The sequence below is a fragment of the Pollicipes pollicipes genome, unplaced genomic scaffold (genome assembly GCF_011947565.3).
Source record: "Pollicipes pollicipes isolate AB1234 unplaced genomic scaffold, Ppol_2.1 Scaffold_7261;HRSCAF=8764_pilon_pilon_pilon, whole genome shotgun sequence".
NCBI lineage: Eukaryota > Metazoa > Arthropoda > Thecostraca > Pollicipedomorpha > Pollicipedidae > Pollicipes > Pollicipes pollicipes.
In genome coordinates, this window is record NW_023597054.1 from 48,147,027 (window position 1) to 48,164,870 (window position 17,844).

General features: G+C 57.7%; 2 protein-coding genes across 2 annotated transcripts in view; one reads left to right on the plus strand and one right to left on the minus strand.

Annotated features, from left to right (window-relative positions):
* Positions 1-1,481: 1,481 nt before the first annotated feature.
* On the plus strand, positions 1,482-4,877 carry LOC119111560 (inositol 1,4,5-trisphosphate receptor type 2-like). Its single transcript, XM_037235371.1, has 5 exons — positions 1,482-1,562; positions 1,900-2,065; positions 2,767-2,927; positions 3,424-3,585; positions 4,788-4,877. The coding sequence occupies exons 1-5, from the start codon at positions 1,482-1,484 to the stop codon at positions 4,875-4,877; spliced, it is 660 nt and encodes a 219-aa protein (XP_037091266.1).
* Positions 4,878-9,132: 4,255 nt separating this feature from the next.
* The window catches only part of LOC119111561 (uncharacterized), a 33,769-nt gene continuing 25,057 nt past the window's right edge, over positions 9,133-17,844 (minus strand). The window contains exons 13-17 of the mRNA XM_037235372.1: positions 11,628-11,806; positions 11,101-11,179; positions 10,156-10,257; positions 9,329-9,402; positions 9,133-9,250 (exon numbers count right to left, since the gene is read on the minus strand). Coding sequence (XP_037091267.1) covers positions 9,133-9,250; positions 9,329-9,402; positions 10,156-10,257; positions 11,101-11,179; positions 11,628-11,806 — 552 coding nt within the window. The remainder of the gene's footprint in view (positions 9,251-9,328; positions 9,403-10,155; positions 10,258-11,100; positions 11,180-11,627; positions 11,807-17,844) is intronic.

Genomic DNA, 17,844 nt, shown 5'->3' on the forward strand with positions numbered 1-17,844 from the left:
GCTCCATCCTGCTGACGGGCCGTGCTGGCGCTCATCCTGGTCTACCTCTTCTCCATCATCGGCTTCATGTTCTTCCAGGACGACTTCGTCGTGCCCGTCAACCTCGGTCAGCGGACAGGTAGGCCTGCCGGACCGGACTCGCCCGCACCGCGGCGGCGGCCTGTGGGGGCGCGCTCTGGCAGTGGGGTGAGATTTACAGTGCAAGCAGTCCCAGTGGCAATGGCCGCATCTCTGTGCTGTCCTGCCGTCGGAAGGGAGCTGTGACCCTTCGTTTGGTGCACACTTAACGCACAGCTGTGTGTGTCTTGAATGCGAAACAGGTGTATGTTACCACGCGGCTTAGTGGCCGGTGCGTGAGTGCACATCGTTTTTTTCATGTCGGCGTCCCTCTCACACCCATCATCGCTAGTTCCTAGTCAGTTGCGTCCCCTTCCCCTCCCCTTCCCTTCCGTAAACACCAGATCTAACACGTGTGCCGTACCCCGTGAGCCAACTGGTACGTGAGCGTGTGACCTCACGTGACCTGACTATACACGCGGCTGGAGGCGTGTGACCTGTGACCTGACTGGGTTGTGACCTTATGACCGGGCAGACGTGGCCGAAGACGTGCTGGAGGCGGCGGCCGGCAGCGGCGCGGGCTGGTGCGACGCCGAGGAGGCGTGCTCGGCCGAGACGCCCGCCCACAAATACACCCACTGTGAGTCGAACGCTACCTGCCGAACGCCGCCGCCAACTGGTGGCTGTGGAGGGGTTTTCAGCTGCTTGCACTGGACAGGGATGGCTGCTCAACTCTGCCTACATAATCGATGCGGAATCTCATGATGGCCCGTAATATGTTTTCGAATGGCCTCATTTGCAGCGAATTCATCATGAAATCGGCAGCCGGCTTATGCCTGTCTCAGTCCGCAGACTGGAGACCGGATTCATGAATGATGATAGCCTGCGAGCTGTCTGATCGTGCTGTGATCTGGAGCTGTCCATTTCGTCCTGCGCCGCCCCCACCTCATCCCACCCCTCACTTCCGCTGACACTCTTCTGCTGGCGCCCACCTGTGCTGACACCCGCTCTGCTGATCCCCGTCCTGCTAACGCCGGCCTTTGCTGACCCCCGACCTGCTGACGCCGGTCTTTGCTGATCCGCGACCCGCTGACGCCGGCCTCTGCTGATCCCCGACCCGCTGACGCCAGCCTCTGCTGATCCCCGACCCGCTGACGCCGGTCTTTGCTGACCCTCGGCCCGCTGACGCCGGTCTTTGCTGACCCTCAGCCCGCTGACGCGGGCTTTGCTGACCCCCGTCCCACTGACGCCGGTCTTTGCTGACCCTCGGCCCACTGACGCCGGCCTCTGCTGATCCCCGACCCGCTGACGTCGGTCTCTGCTGACCCTCCGCCCTCTGACGCCGCTCCGCCTCGGCAGCGGCGGTGCCGCCGGACGTGCCGGCCGACGAGGAGCAGCGCGAGCGCGCCTGTGACACGCTCATGATGTGCATCGTCACCACGCTGAACCAAGGCCTGCGCAATGGCGGCGGCATCGGGGACGTGCTGCGCGCGCCTAGCAGCAAGGTGCGGCCGCACGGCGTCCGGCCCGCCCGACGGTCAGCTGCTGGCAGCCGCCGTGGCGGGCGGCTGAGTGGCGTGCTGTGCGCGTGTTGCGGTGTGGCGACGGACCGGTGCGCCTCGAGGAAGGCGTGTGAGATTCGCACGGCTCCAGAGATATGCGCCTTTGGAGCACGTAAGCTCCATGTACCCATTCCATGCGATGTACTGGAGCATGCGGCGTCTTGCCGCATGATCCGTGCCGTTCCTTACCTCACATTCGCCTGACGTGCCGGACTATGGTAAGTATTTTGGTGCTGGTTCTGGGCGTTGTGGCACCAGTGACGCTACCGTTCGCCGCCAGGACCCGCTGTTCACGGCCCGTGTGATATACGACCTGCTGTTCTTCTTCGTCGTCATCATCATCGTGCTGAACCTTATCTTCGGTGTCATCATCGACACGTTCGCCGATCTCAGGAGCGACAAGCAGCAGAAGGAGGAGATTCTGAAGAACTCGTGCTTCGTCTGCGGTGAGTGCGCGCAACCTCGGCGCAACACGGGGAGTGTTGGTTTAGCGGGAGGACGAGGCGTACCACGGTGCTCACTAGCAGCCTGGGGAGGGAGGCTAACGGCGTGGACAGCATCAGTGGACCCGCTGCTGCTGGCCGCCGGCACGTTCTAACCGGCGTCCAGTCACAGCGCGGCGAGCAAGCCCAGTTCAAGAGCCGCTCCAGGGACGCCCAATCATTTGTTAACTAGGTAATGCAGTGTCATGTAAGAGGCGGCGTCGACCTCGGCGAGTGTCCGATCCTTAGGAAAGTGCTCCGCTGGGGTGCTCCGCCGTGCCCTGCTGCGGGGTGACCCGCTGCCGGTGTCGGAACAAAGCGCTCCTTTGTTGGTTCTGGAGTTCGATCGCAGTCCGAGATCGTGACGCAAAGTAGACCAGACTTCCCAACAGATTTGGTGAGATTGTGGGCATGGTTTTGGCTGGCTTTAAATAGAAGTTTGATGTACCTTGATGACGAGGGCATATTCTTTGAGGCATATTTTAAGAGGCATGCTGTAATTGTGTCATGTGGCTTTGGTATGTTGCTTTAATTGTGTCACGTGGGTTTGGTATGCTACTTTAATTGTGCCACGTGGCTTTGGTATGTTGCTTTACGATGGCCGGTGCCCAGCTGAACCTGAAACCTGTCTCGAAAGATGGCTGAGCATCGTCTTTTCCTTCCAGGTCTGCAGCGGAGCGACTTTGACAATAAATCGGTGACCTTTGAGGAGCACGTGAAGAACGAGCACAACATGTGGCATTACCTGTACTTTATTGTGCTCATCAAGGTCAAGGTGTCGACCGAGTTCACTGGCCCGGAGAGCTACGTTTACAACATGGTTCAGGTATAGACACTGCGCACTTTGCTGGCGAGTCGTTGACTTGGTCACGGAACGTATGCACGCAGTTGCCGCGTTTGTTATGGGCTACGTGCGACGATGGCTAGATTGTATTGGATGCAGCGGATTGTGTATAGTGCAATGGGAGGAATGTTGTCGGATAACTGATCCGTGTAACGTTGATGAAGGCGTGAAGATATCGCCCAGACGTCATCAGTCATGCAGTCTGGGTTGGCTGATCACTGACGCCTGGACGATTGTTGTCAGAAGCTCGGAATAGACACGAGCCGTGGCGTGGAATCCGTCTGATAATGGCAATGCCTGGAAGGCTGTCATCAGCGACATCGGAATGGCATTGTTGGAACCAGACGAGTGCGCGTTTCTCGAGGAGGTGGGAAAGGCGGGGGGGGGGGGGGGGGAGGGGCGGGGTCCGATGGTGCTGCGTCCGCCCCGCCACCGAAGCCGGCGGCGACTGACCCGGCCACTCCGTCGGCGGCCGCAGGAGAAGAACCTCGACTGGTTCCCGCGCATGCGCGCCATGTCGCTGACCACCGGCGAGGCCGAGGGCGAGCAGAACGACCTGCGCAGCCTGCAGCACAAGCTGGACACCACCATGGGCCTGGTGAAGACGCTGTCCGACCAGCTGGCCGAGCTGCGTGACCAGGTAAGCGTCGGATCCTGCGTCCGGTGCGGCGCCGGGAGATCCTGCGCCGCAGACACACTGGCCGGGCGGCGCCGGGCCTCCGGGGCGACGCGCTTGTGCCGTGCGGCGAGTTCGAGTGCTGTTGACAGAGCAAACGAGCCGGCGACGACGCTGTTGATTGCGACCGTGGCGGTAGTTGGGGAAGGTCGTGGGGGGTGGCTGCCGCTCTCAGATTGCAAAAGTTTTCACATTATGCCTGCACAAGCGCGCACTTAGGCTATGGTAAGGATCATAACGCATGGCGGCACTTGGGAAGAATAAATTAATGACCTTGAACGGCAGCGACGGTGACGGCTTGGGCGGGGAGGAGGGACGGTATTGAAGCCGAGCGGTACTGCAGACTGCTGATTGGGGCTGTCTCGGCTGTGGTCCGGTCGTCTGACGCCGGTTCCCTCTCAGCTTCGGCCATGGTCCGGTCGTCTGACGCCCGTTCCCTCTCAGCCTCGGCTGTGGTCCGGTCGTCTGACGCCGGTTCCCTCTCAGCCCCGGCTATGGTCCGGTCGTCTGACGCCCGTTCCCTCTCAGCCTCGGCTGTGGTCCGGTCGTCTGACGTCCGTTCCCTCTCAGCCTCGGCTGTGGTCCGGTTGTCTGACGCCCGTTCCCTCTCAGCCTCGGCTATGGTCCGGCCGTCTGACGTCCGTTCCCTCTCACCCTCGGCTCTGGTCCGGTCGTCTGACGCCCGTTCCCTCTCAGCCTCGGCTATGGTCCGGTCGTCTGACGTCCGTTCCCTCTCAGCCTCGGCCGTGGTCTGGTCGTCTGACGCCCGTTCCCTCTCAGCCTCGGCTATGGTCCGGTCGTCTGACGCCCGTTCCCTCTCAGCCTCGGCTATGGTCCGGTCGTCTGACGCCCGTTCCCTCTCAGCCTCGGCTATGGTCCGGTCGTCTGACGTCCGTTCCCTTTCAGCCTCGGCCGTGGTCCGGTCGTCTGACGTCCGTTCCCTCTCAGCCTCGGCTGTGGTCCGGTCTTCCGACGTCCGTTCCCTCTCAGCCTCGGCTATGGTCCGGCCGTCTGACGTCCGTTCGCTCTCAGCCTCGGCTATGGTCCGGTCGTCTGACGCCCGTTCCCTCTCAGCCTCGGCTATGGTCCGGTTGTCTGACGCCCGTTCCCTCTCAGCCTCGGCCGTGGTCCGGTCGTCTGACGCCCCGCTCCTTCCCTCTTCATAGATGAGCGAGCAGCGCAAGCAGAAGCAGCGCATCGACTTGCTGCAACCGGGCCTGACGCCTCACCCCAACGACGCCGCCAACCACCTCTAGAGCCTGCTGCACGCGCTGTGGCGCGCCACACGGCCGGCGGCGGGCGCCAGCGCGGCGGCGGTGGCGGCGGCCGGCCGGCCCCGCGCCCTCTCCTTGGCCGAGGCGGCCGGTCGGCCGCGCGCCGAGGCCCGTCGCGCCACCGTCACCGGCACTTGCCGGCTGTGAGGTGCGCTGGCCGGCCGGGAGGGGGCACTGCCGGCGACACGGCTGGCAGGCCTCGACGGAGCTCGAGGTGCTCCGAACTTTCGGCCACGGCAGAGACGCCGTCCGCCGGGGTGACTGTGAAGACGAGTACGAAACCGACTCTGGGAGATGCGCGAGGTTGACTCCGGAGTCGACGCGGAGGGGAGTCCGAGGTCGACTTCGGAGGCGAATCGTGAGATTACCGCGTGGGAGACTGTTGAGCCGCTTCCTGGGCCGGCGACGAAACATCGACGGCCGCCGGGCCAGCGAGAATCTGAGGTGACAGAACGTGGCAGCTGCGGACGGGGCTCACCGCGCACGACGCGCTCGTGCGTGTGCGTGGGTGCTCAGTGTGTGTGTGACAATAGGGGTGCGAGTGCGGCGCGCGCCGGCGCGGGCTTCCCGCCGCCGGCGTCGGCGGCGCCGCCCGCGACGCTCCTCCCCTTCCATCAGGTACGGACGATCAGCGCGGCGTGTGGGGCTGGTGTCTACGGCCGGTGCGGGCCGCGCGGCGCGTGGTGCGACTCCATGAGGAACGGCTGCCGACTCCTGGCTCGGTCAGCCTGGCGTCAGCCGGTTTTGGCCGGGCGACAGGGGGATGTGACCCGCGCGGCGCCGGCCGGCTGCTCGGGGCGGCGGCCCCGGCAGCGTTGTTACTTCGGATCACAGCTGTAGTTCTTCCTGTGCCAGAATTTATTGACACGTTACTTGATATTGTAAGGCGTAGTCATGCGGCGGCGGCGCAGCATCGCCGCCCCAGCGCTCGTAGCAGTAAGGCGCGCGGGAGGCCCAGATGGCGTTTACGTTGTTTTTATTCTGAGGTGTATTCTGCTTTTCTGGGCGCCTGGTCCAGATGTTAGCGATGTCGATGATGTAGTGCTTTTGCTGCCGGTGTTCGCATTTTAACCGCCCGTGGGAGGCGCACGCCAATAGCTATATTACTGTCCCGTTGTCTTGTTGAAATAAACTTTACGTATGTTTTTGGAACCGAGGTTTTCAAATGATGCCCACGCATGGTTCAAGTCTTCTTTCATCCGCGTAGTCTAAATGGTAAAATATTTGACTGCAGCAAGACCCACGTGGTGCATGCCACCATCGTCCGCTTACGAACAGCAGTCAATCTGATATGGATATCCCGTTCTGACCCGTCCTCGAGTAGCAACGCCTGCGAACAGATCGGCCACACGGCCCGCCCGCCGTCTTGCTTTGACATCAGCATCAGCTATCCGGTCCATGGACGAGGAAACGCGCTAGGTGAACACAATATGTGGGCCCGGTCAAATAGGAAAGTGCTCAAACTAGACGGACGTACATGCTGAGTCCTCGAGTTATTGTGCTCAGAGTGTGTTAAAGTCGCTGCCAGTGTCGCGTCTTCAGCCTGATCTGCACGACTGGGAGCCGAGACGGATCGGCTGATCCACCTGCGAAGGCAATAGGTCCCTATCTTCGGCAACAACACAGTCAATGACTACTAGACGAAAGGCAGTGAGACATCACCACCACATACAGAGCTCGCGGTCCTGAGGCACATGCTTCCCGCCGCCCGTCTCACTGCAGATGAAGGCACAAAGGTATGGCTTACCGCGCCGGCGGAGCGGTACGCACCACACGCGCACCTCGCTAAGGCCGTCACTAAGGCACGGGTTTCGCTCCGCGGCCCGGCGGAGCCCCCTTCTGCGGCTGACATCGTACGTTCCGGCGGGCGGGTGCCGCAGACCCGGCGAGTCGCGGCGGCGCAGACTCCGGGCCGACCGCAGACGCCTTCCGGTGTCTGGCAGCTGGAGCGGAAGTTCACTTCCGGTCGGCGCTGTCTCACAGCTCGTCCGGTTGCCGGTGAGGTCCGGGTCTGCGGCAGACGCGGCGCCGGCCACGGCACGCCTCGGTATTCATGAAACACCCCGGGAGAGGACGGCGCGGGTCCGCCAACCAAATGGGAAATAGGTTGTCGTACTTGAAACGAGCTTCCGAACTTGAAACGAACTTTCAGCTTCCAGTCGCACAGCAAAAGTAATCGCATGCAGGAGATCCCCTCATTGAAATGCATCCAAGAACATTCTAGATCACCTCACAAATCCTCGCGCACGAGTATGAACGCATTAATTAAGGATTTCAGTCACTGGACGACGGGGGGGGGGGAGACAGGGCACGGAACTTAACCTCCACTCCGATCCCGACAGGCACATGCACTGGTCACTGTAGACAGCTGGCTGGGAGGTGGTGCCGCCTGGTCCGGGCTTGGCTGGGCTGTCCAGGTTCGTCACCAGCTCAGGCTGCACCAGAGACGAGGTACGGCACCAGCTCCGGCTGCGCCTGTGACGCTGGGTCCGGGCTTGGCTGGAGCTGTCCAGGTACGGCACCAGCTCTGGCTGCGCCTGTGATGCTGGGTCCGGGCCTGGCTGAAGCTGTCCATGTACGGCCCCAGCTCCGGCTGCATCAGTGACGCTGGGTCCGGGCTTGGCTGGAGCTGTCCAGGTACGGCACCAGCTCCAGCTGCATCAGTGACGCTGGGTCTGGGCTCGGCTGGAGCTGTCCAGGTACGGCACCAGCTCCGGCTGCGCCTGTGACGCTGGGTCCGCGTCTGACTGCAACTCAAAACGCGTCGACTTCAAAGTCTCCCTGTCAGTTGCAGCTCGCCCCGCCTCCCTCAGACTAAACACGGCACGGGCTTTGAACTCACCGTTGCAAAGGGCTCTCTGCCAGCTCCAGGTCGTCCAGCGGCGCGGCATCTTCAACCTGCCAGAAGTCGGCAGTGCTGCCCTCCGGCTCCACGTACCAGCTGACGAAGAGCAGCTCCAACTCGTACGAGGCTGGCTCGGCGGCGTCGTCCTGTTGAAGGCGGCCAGTGAAGGGGCATGTGCACTTTGCAGTGCGCGCGCATATGTAGGGCACTTTGCTTTACTATCACAGTTTGGCCCTGAAGCGTCCTTTTGAAACGTCGTTTTGTCAGTGGTATCCGTCGAACCTGAGCATTTCGTTGAAAGAGAGTCAGAGGGTGATCCTGTCCCGTTTTTGACGCCGGGGCGACCCCACCGGACAAAAGTCGTCCCAGGAAAGTCGTAATTGCGGTCTGACTCTGGGTTATTTGCCTAATTGCGACTGCGCCACAGAACAAGAACTCGATAAGCAACGCACAGCAGCCGGAGCGTTAAGGTCAGTTAAAATTTTCATGCTTGGTCCCAGAACTGTCCTGGCGTATATCACGTTACCGACCAAATTCCCGTTCGTTTTTTCGGGTGATCCCCATGCCATCGGGCCGGAGGTGGCGGTGATGCTCAAACCCCGGATGTTCGCCCCGACCGCAGCGGCATCAGCGCTCGGCAGAACTCTCCCCGTCCCGCGCCCTCCCTGAGCCGAGCCGGCGCGCAGGACCGCTTACGTCATACACCTGCAGGGTCCGATGGCCGGGGCCCAGGTGGCCGCAGGGCAGCGTGACGTTGGTGCTCATGTGGAGGTCCCAGCGGGCCCAGGGCGGCGTGCCGGGGCCCGGGGGCTGACTGCTCCACCGCACCTCCTTGGTCGTGGAGCATCTGCACGCACAGTACGACATACGGATTGTGCCGTTTTATGTGCGTCCGTAGAGCCGGCTGGAGAGCGGCACAAGTCGAGGCTAAACACACCGGCTGGTTGCTTCAGTTTTAGCAACATTACCCTCACTGCTTCAGAAATGTCCGTCCGTCACAGCTGACAACGAGAACTGAAGCCGTTATGATGGAGTTGGACGTCGATAGTCCTGATTTTTTCCGACAACTGCGTCTCTCCCAGTGGTACATTAACATCTGTCGCCGAGGGATGCCCTCCCTCCCTCTAGTTCTGACCCCAGCGTATGAGTCTCCCAGCAGACACGGCGTGCACTAGTCGGCATCCTCCCGTGAATCACCATCATCCAGACTATGACCAGCCTGCTCCGAGCTGTCGTGAGCCGTCCCATCTCCGGTTCTAATCCCCCGGGTCACCTTGCCTCTCCGACCACCCTGCGTGAGCGCGTGAGCGTGTGACCCCACCTCACTGAGCGTGTGACCCTCCCAGAGCTGCACCCGCAGTCGGACCGGGTCAGAGGTACGCGTCGTCACGTTCAGCCGGGGGAACACCAGCGCCCCCGGTGCGGCTGGCGGTCGCACGCCTCGTACGCGGGCGCCGTCCAGCGTTCGGGCGCGTGGAACCAAAGCTCGACCAGCAGCGAGCCGCGCCGGCTGGTAGGTGGGGTATGGGCGCGTTCAGGCGCGCGCCGAAGTGGCGCCGGTCGGGTGGCGGGTCGTGGTGGCTCGCACGCTGCGCAGGTGGCCGCCGGGTAGCAGCGCACCGGTGGAGTCACGCGCACACGGGACCGGTACCAGGCGCCCGCCTGCGGCCAGAGGCAGTGTCAGTGATCAGGACCAGGCGCCCACCGCGGCCAGAGGCGTGTCAGGACCCGCACCAGGCGCCCACCGCGGCCAGAGGCGGTATCAGGACTGGTACCAGGCGCCCGCCGCAGCCGGGGCGGTACCGGCTGGTGCTAGGCACCTGCCGCAGTCAGGGGCAGTGTCAGGACCGGTACCAGGCGCGTGTCTGCGATCAGAGCGGTGTTCAGGACCGGTACCAGGCGCGTGTCTGCGATCAGACGCGGTGTCAGGACCGGTACCAGGCGGTGTCTGCGATCAGAGGCGGTGTCAGGACCGGTACCAGGCGCGTGTCTGCGATCAGAGGCGGTGTCAGGACCGGTACCAGGCGCGTGTCTGCGATCAGAGGCGGTGTCAGGACCGGTACCAGGCGCTCACCGCGGCCAGAGGCCGTGTCAGGAACGGTACGAGGCGTTGTCTCAAACCGTGTCGGGCTACTGGGGATCGCTTTTGGAAAAAGATGCCTGAGGACATCTTTTCCAGGGATCATCTTGACGGAACGCAAATGCAGGACGATGCAAAACTGGGATCCCAGAATTCTCCAGTTTTGAGACGGATGGTGAAAGAATTGATTGTGACTTCCTTGCAGTGAGCTGGTGTTTAATTAATTGATATGCCAGAGCTAACCGTGATAACGCTACACAGAATAAACGGCATGTCAAGGTTGAATGAGCGATAGTTGTACGGTGATTGGAATAGTCATCGTATTGCGCCCTTACCGTTGAGAAGTCTAAGATATACGCGTAAGAGAAGACCGCTTGATTTTCTCTCCTGTGCAGGATCTCGCAACAGTCAGATATTGGCTCTAGTCTTGGGTACACCTGGAATACGCGTGCGAGTGATGGCTAATGGTGACGCATTATTCGGGATGCGCGGCAAAAGGCGAGTGCGATGTCTATATTTGTCTGTTGCTGACCTACAACCGCACGTATCTGCCAATTTGCCAGCAAACAGTAATAACCAGACGTAATCATGAGACGGTAGTTCTCATTCTGGCAAAGGTCAACTTTCAATATACCGTGAAGCACTAGACAAATGACCTTATCAGGGAAGCATTGGCAATATTGAGTGTCATCAAAAAAGGCAATGCTATCTAAATCATGACGTTAAGCCTGCACTTCTTGATATGCTGAAAATCGATTATTTTCAGAAAAAGAACTCACAGCTCACAATGCTGAAAACCAGGAGCTCAAAGTCTTTCTTACATACATAAAGTAGTGAATGTCTGACATATGACGTCATATTATGATGTAAGTGTAATGGCCGAGTGGTTAGCGCATTGGACTGCCACTTCGGGGTCAAGGTTCAAATCCCGGTTGCGCCATGGCGCTTGAATCATATGCATGATATATAGATATACGGCCAAAGCAGTCTCTGACGTACCCTATCAGGACCGTGACCGCGTGCGTCTTGCCCCGTTCTAAGAACACATTTCACAGTGGGGCGGCACGCAGGCCACTCCAGGGACTGGTGGCCAGCGTCGTATGTGACGTAGCGGGTTGAACAACACTTGTTACGGGAAAAGTTCAGGCGTTCTTTGTCATGCATTCACCGTTGGTGAAACTAGAACGAATCTCGCTTGACAGAACAGGGTGTAAGGCACGCTTGGCGAAAAACAGCCTTGTAAGAACCCCAGCAACCTCTAAGTTGAACTCCATAAATACCTGCATAGGATTGGTGATAATGTCATCTTGAGATGCATCACTTATTTCAAGCCACTGCAAGCTGATTTTGGCAATGTACCTGAAACCAGCATTCACGAATAAATGAAATTGTGGTCTTAATGACCTAGCTGCGACTGCACCTAGTTCAGAAACCCCGAATTTTAACACTGATGCATCCAAACTCCGACAACAGCATTCTGGCCTCCATTCGTCGATCCCATCATGTTCTTCATATGCATCATTGTTGTTGTCCAACCTATAGTTTACCTCAATTTATAAATAACTTTACGTCTTCTTAGGATACAAACTGTAGCGATAGCAAATGCCCAATTGATTACCAGTACAAAGCTGCAGTAATATGGTAAGAATGCCAGGATGCTATGATCAAATCAAATGAATTTCATATAGCAGTTCATGAGGGATCCAAAGCGTACTGTACAGTTAGACAATCGGCTCAAGCACAAGCGATCTCTTGATGGGCGTACACATGTTTGTGCGGGTGTCTGTGCTCACGACACCGTACTCACGTCGGCAGCCAGGGTGGGAAGACGTGCTGAATGCTCTCGTAGTACGGTCTGGCAAATGTGGCGCGATACTTCGCCCTGGTTGGATCGCTGATGTTGGACGGGAACTTCCGGGCGAAGAAGAAACGGCCAGAGAACTTCCACAAGTGGTCAATATCCCGCGGCGCAACAGTGGCGGGGCCCTGTGGGAGATGTAAGAAGTTTCTCAGATGATCTGTGTCACCCTCCACGGCGAGGGAACCCACACGAGAGCTGTGAACTTCGTCAGGTCTCCGCGCCCTTCATCACGGTGGAAGGACTCTGAGAGAGACGAGGAAACTCTCTCAAATGGTCTGTGTCGCCCAGCATCACAGTGCGGGATTCTGAGAGAGGTGTGACTGTAACGACTTCTAGAACGGTTCGTGTCGCCCTCCGCCAGGACGCCAAGACTCACAGAGAGATGCGAGAGTGATAACGTTCTCAAGCGGTCCATGTCTTCCTTCGATGTAGTGGCAGAACGAAGAGAAGGGACTCTTCCAGGTGTTTCACATTTTTAAGTCGGTGGAGGGAGAGGACTGAGGTGATAAAGCTGACAAAATCTAACCCCAAACCTAATTTCTTTCTGGATTTCGGCCACTTGACTTTGCGTCCTCGATGTGAAAAGCCCACTCCAAGCCAATGTGGGCCTGGATTTTGTGGCAAGCTTAAAATGGAATATGATTTACGGAAAAAATACATTAGCGAGCTGACCGGTTGTAACTAACAAAATGGGTGTCGTATCTCTTTCGTCACTGGTGCCCGGAACGCAAAAAGGCGCGGACGTGAGTCTATGAACAAATTGTCATGTACACTGCCAGGATGACCTGTACGTAAGAGTGGGCCTGAACATGCACGACCTTCTCATTAGTCATGTCGGTGGCCGGGAGGACAGAGCAGGCCAAGGTTGCTGATAGGACCGGTCACCAGAGCGGCCAATGTTAACGAAATAGCTTCATCAACGCTTTAATATGTGTTGGAATTTGATAAAAACGAGGAAGATCTTGAGCCCTTCGTGTTTCGGCGTCATTGGCTGAGGGTTCACATGTTGAAATAGTCAGCCCTCAGTTTACCTGGAGGTAGTGGCTACACGACGTTATCAAGACAGCACTGCATGCGTTGAAAAACTCGACGGCTGGCAGCAGTGTGATATGGTCAGCTTTCCCCGCAAAAATCGATCAACACCGCAGCCGAATATTTCATTCAACCCAGAGCGAACTGCACAGAATGTGTTGATCCCATTACTTGACATCATCCTACTTTTTTGTAATACAACACGGTGGAAGGTATGCCATGGAAACATACTTTAAACCGTCGCAGCCTCACTCGTACTTTACCGCCCCGCTGCCTCAGTTGGTCAGAGGCTTAGATTGTCTGTCTTCTGATTCATCCACCCGTAGTGGGTTGGGTTCGAGTCGCTTTAGGCGCTCGCTATTGACCCCCGACTGCGGTGGTCTGCGGCCGTCGGCAGCGGCCGCGGTGCCCCTCAGGTGAGGTCAGAGGGTGGGGTGGGCCATGCCAAGCATTGCGGCACTTCACGTTTTCGCCGCAAGCTCTGCCGTTCACCCGGAATCTTAAGATCGGATGGTGGGGCCATGACTGACGCAACCGACAGTGCTTAGCGTGGGCGCTTATCCAAGAAACACATCCGATGGAAATGCCTGAACTAAATCTTTAAGAAAACTCACCGTCGACCCGATCACAACACATCGTTATTCAGCACACCCCAAGGTATTCCAGGAAGCAGTCCTTCCATCACAAATGTGGAGAGTGGTGTGTACCGTCTGACCCCCAGCCGTGTGAGCGCAATCGTGCTAAAATCCTTCCTTTTCCGAGGAACGGATACCCGGGGCACTGGGCGAGGTGTCCTGATTGCGCCACACGGTTAATAATACGGCAAAATCAGATTTACGAGGGAGTCGAAGAAAGGGAAACAACAGACTGTGTCTATGTGAAGATACGGTGATATACGGCGGCCAATGCAAGAGTTAATTCAAGGTTGCTCGTCAGCAACAGGTGTATTTCCTCACAGTGAAGACTGCGGCGGCATTCGAATGACCTTTCACTGAGAAAATAACTGAAACACAATGGCCGTCATCAGTGATCTCACACTCGTGACATCGCGCCTCCACAGAAGATGATTCTTTGAGGACGGGAACGGGGGTCCTGTCAGCACCGCTCCAGAGCGCTGCGTCACAACCGCTCTGATACCCTTCTTAGCGGCCCTGAGCTGACCTCACGGGATCGATCGGAAGGGAAGAGACTTCAGCAGGATGGGGCGACACCGCACACAGCGCGGGCTTCGCTGGACTTGTCGGTCGAGCATTTTCGTGGAATGCACATCAGCTTAAGGCTGTCGTGCTGTGGCTTCTCACGCACCCACCCTTTCACCCTGGACCCTATGCTGTAATATCAAGGACCACGTCCACGTGGGCAAGCCAGGGAGCCTGCAAAAGCTCAAGGGCGCGTTCAGAGTTGCGGTGAAACTTGTACCCGTCGACAAGATCGCCCGAGAGAGAGAGGGAGAGAGAGAGAGAGAGAGTAGAGAGAGAGAGTGATGAGATGAAGAGAGAGAAGAGAGAGAGGAGAGAGAGAGAGAAGAAGAGAGGAGAGAGAGTAGAGACAGAGAGAGAGAGAGAGAGAGAGAGAGAAGAGAGAGAGAAGAGAGAGGAGTGAGAGAGAGGAGAGAGAGAGAAGAGAGAGAGAGAGAGATAGAGAGAGATGAAGGAGAGAGGGAGAGAGAGAGGAGAAGAGAGAGAGAGGAGAGAGAGAGAGAGAGAGAGAGAGAGAGAGAGAGAGAGAGAGAGAGAAGAGAGAGAGAGAGAGAGAGAGAGAGAGAGAGAGAGAGAGAGAGAGAGAGAGGAGAGGAGAGAGAGAGAGAGAGAGAGAAGAGAGAGAGAGAGAGAGAGAGAGAGAGAGGAGAGAGAGAGCGAGAGAGAAGAGAGAGAGAGAGAGAGAGGAGAGAGAGAGAGAGAGAGAGAGAGAGAGAGAGAGAGAGAGAGAGAGGAGAGAGAGAGCAATCCACCATCGGCATCATACTCAGCTGCTGCGCATCCTGGACTACCCGGGCCCCCATCTCTTGGCATTTTTGTGGTCGCAATTTGAAGGATGTGAAATCTCTTATCCACTGTCAATCAAACTACCACTGTCGCTGTTTGTATTTTGCCACTGCATTGACATTTGAATGTCACTAGAGTAACGGCTGTTCAAAAAATAAACTTGCCACTTTTGGGTAAACCTTGGTTAACTTATATCTGCGCCACGCTGAACTTTCAAAAGCTGCCATGTAATATAGTCCATTTGATTTTTGTTGTGATCTCCTGTGTTATCTTGTGAAAAACCCACCAACGTGTACAGGCTGGTCCGACAAATAAGGGAGCTGGCATGACAACACGTTAGGTACCAACAGGTTACTATGTGGTTCAAAATGGGCATACCTTAGTATCGATCTACTCAGGTACCAACATTTCAGATAAATATTCTGCATTTATTTGGCCTGATAATCCATTTTTGTTCACATGCATTGGGGAAGGTGAAGGAAGGAGGGCTCATGTCAGCATGGGCATCCTCCCCCCCCCCAAAGTATATGAGGTAACGCCTGTGGCTCCCGCCATCCATGGGCTCCTGATAGTTTCAATACCATGGAATCCGAACATTTCCTATCGTCTTGTGAACTTCTGACTTTCTTGAGGTTCCTTGGTCGTATCGGTGGACTGTTGACCACCTGCAGATTCCCTGACCACTCAAAGGTCCTGCACCACCTGGCAGGAAGAGGCCATGCGTAACCCAGGATCTTGAGTCTGCTATAACTGTGGAGTAGCAGCTCCACGCTCCCCTATTTCATTCCTTGTATATATGTATGCGCGCACCGTGTGATTGGGCCGAGGGTGTCTCTCCGGCGATTTCCGACTGCCCACCTGACTACACTTCACCAAAGTGAGCATCAACTCCAGGATCTCATATTACATTACCGGGCCATCTCAAACTAACGTCGCGACTCAGCCACCGCCGACCACACATTTGCCAGTTATTTCCGTGCATATCATTTGCGTGTTCGTCTGCGTGTGTGTGCGTGTGGTGCGTGTGTGGGTGCGTGCGTGAGTGCGTGCGTGCGTGCGTGCGTACGCGTGCGCGCGCGTGCGTGCGTTGGTGTGTGTGTTTGTGTGTGGTGTGTGTGTGGTATGTGTGTGTGTGTGTGTGTGTGGTGTGTGTGCGTGGTGTGTGTGGTGTGTGTGTGTGTGTGTGGTGGTGTGTGTGTGTGTGTGTGTGTGGTGTGTGGTGTGTGTGTGTGGTCCCTCAAACGATCATCTCATCAGCATATCTCGCGTAACATCCACCATCAACTCAGGCATTCGAATAGCATTGTGTGGAAGGCCCATTTCTTCCAGAGCACCCTTCACCAGTTAAGGCTAATTCGTTCGCTCGACGGACTCGGCAGTCCAGCGCAATTCATGAAACCAATGCAAAATGGAAACGAAATTGTTGAAGACAAAGCGTGATGCCGTAAGGCTTGTCTCTTTCACTGTTTTGCATGGATGTAAGTCTGGCCAATTCCTTGAATCAAGCATCCATTACAGGGACAGTCCGGGGCGGAGAGACCAATTTGGTTGGGGAGCGGACACGCAATTGAACCTGCTGAATGCGCGATGTCCTGTCATCCAGAACGGCACACATACACAATAGACCAAACACTAACCGCAACGCACACGCCCGCCTTTTGTGTCCGCGCCGTTTAGCCGCCTCTGAGACGGCCAATTGAAAATGAATTAGATTCACCCTATTCTGTGCTAATTACGGACGCTGCCAGCAGAAATGCCGGCGCGGAATGCAATTAACTGACGGCTGGCTTCGTTGTCCGGGCTCCGATTGCGATGGCGATGGCTTCGGGGTACGTTTCTAGCGGCGCGAGGCTCGCGCCTTGTTGAGACTGTGCAGTCGGACACGGTGCGTGCATGGCGACCCCGCCGCCTGGGCGTCGTGCTCCGCCTGCCCTTGGCACGAGGGCCTCGGTAGCGTCGAGGCTCCACTGACCTTGCACAGAACTCCACCACGTCCCGGTGTCGGCACAGACCATCCGGGTTCTCGCCCTGGAAGCGCTTCGGATGGTGCACCTGGCCCGAAGCAGTGTGTCGCTGGGGCGAGAGGAAGCGCGCCGCGTGAAACAGTGTGTCGTTGGGGACAAGATGGAGCGCACCGCGTAAACAGTGTGTCGTGCGAACAAGAGAGAGCGTGAGCAAGTTCTCGCTGGGGAAAGCAGGGAACGCGCAGCTTTAACAGTGTATCGCGGGGATACGAGGGAGCGCGCAGCGCAAGTGGTGTCTCTCTGGGGACAGGAGGGAGCGCGCGCTGAAAAGGACCTCGCTGGGGATAGGAGGAGAGCGCCGCGTGACAGTACCTCGCTTGGGGACCGGAGGGAGCGCGCCGGAGGGAGCGCGTCGCGTGAGCAGTGCCTCGCTCAGGACCGGAGGGAGCGCGTCGGCGTGAGCAGTGCCTCGCTCAGGACCGGAGGGAGCGCGTCGCGTGAGCAGTGCCTCGCTCAGGACCGGAGGGGCGAGCCGCGTTGAGCAGTGCCTCGCTCAGGACCGGAGGGAGCGCGCCCGCGTGAGCAGTGCCTCGCTCAGGACCGGAGGGGCGCGTCGCGTGAGCAGTGCCTCGCTCAGGACCGGAGGGAACGTGACAGCCGGGCGCCGGACGAGCCGACCAGCTCGCGCTCACGTCACGGCCGCAACTCTTTTGGTTGCACGAGTTTGAAACATCAGCACGGTGAAGCAATGGAATGAACGGAAAGCTATGAGAAAGACGCTTCGTAAGTTAGAAGAGATGTTCCTCTAACCAGCAGTGGTTGAAGGCGCTTATTAGCAGTTGTTACCATTTGTTGTATGGTTCTTTATACAGATAACGACTAATTCGTGGAATTTGTGTACGTTACGTACATATATGACATCACATGTTTTAAACAAACCGCGGCCAGTAAACACAAACATGGATTGGGACTGCGCGACGGACGCTGGCAGTGTGCAAGTGCAGCTTGAACCGTTACTGGACGTAAAGCAGGCTCTGTTTCGCCGTGGGATTGGAGGACCAAATGGGAAAGAACGGTGCCAGGTCGACTGACATCACAGACCAGTGGCTGCGATAGACCACCGAGTGATACCAAGCCTTCCTTTGGCCGTTTTGTTCTCGCCTGACCCTCCCATCGGGGGGG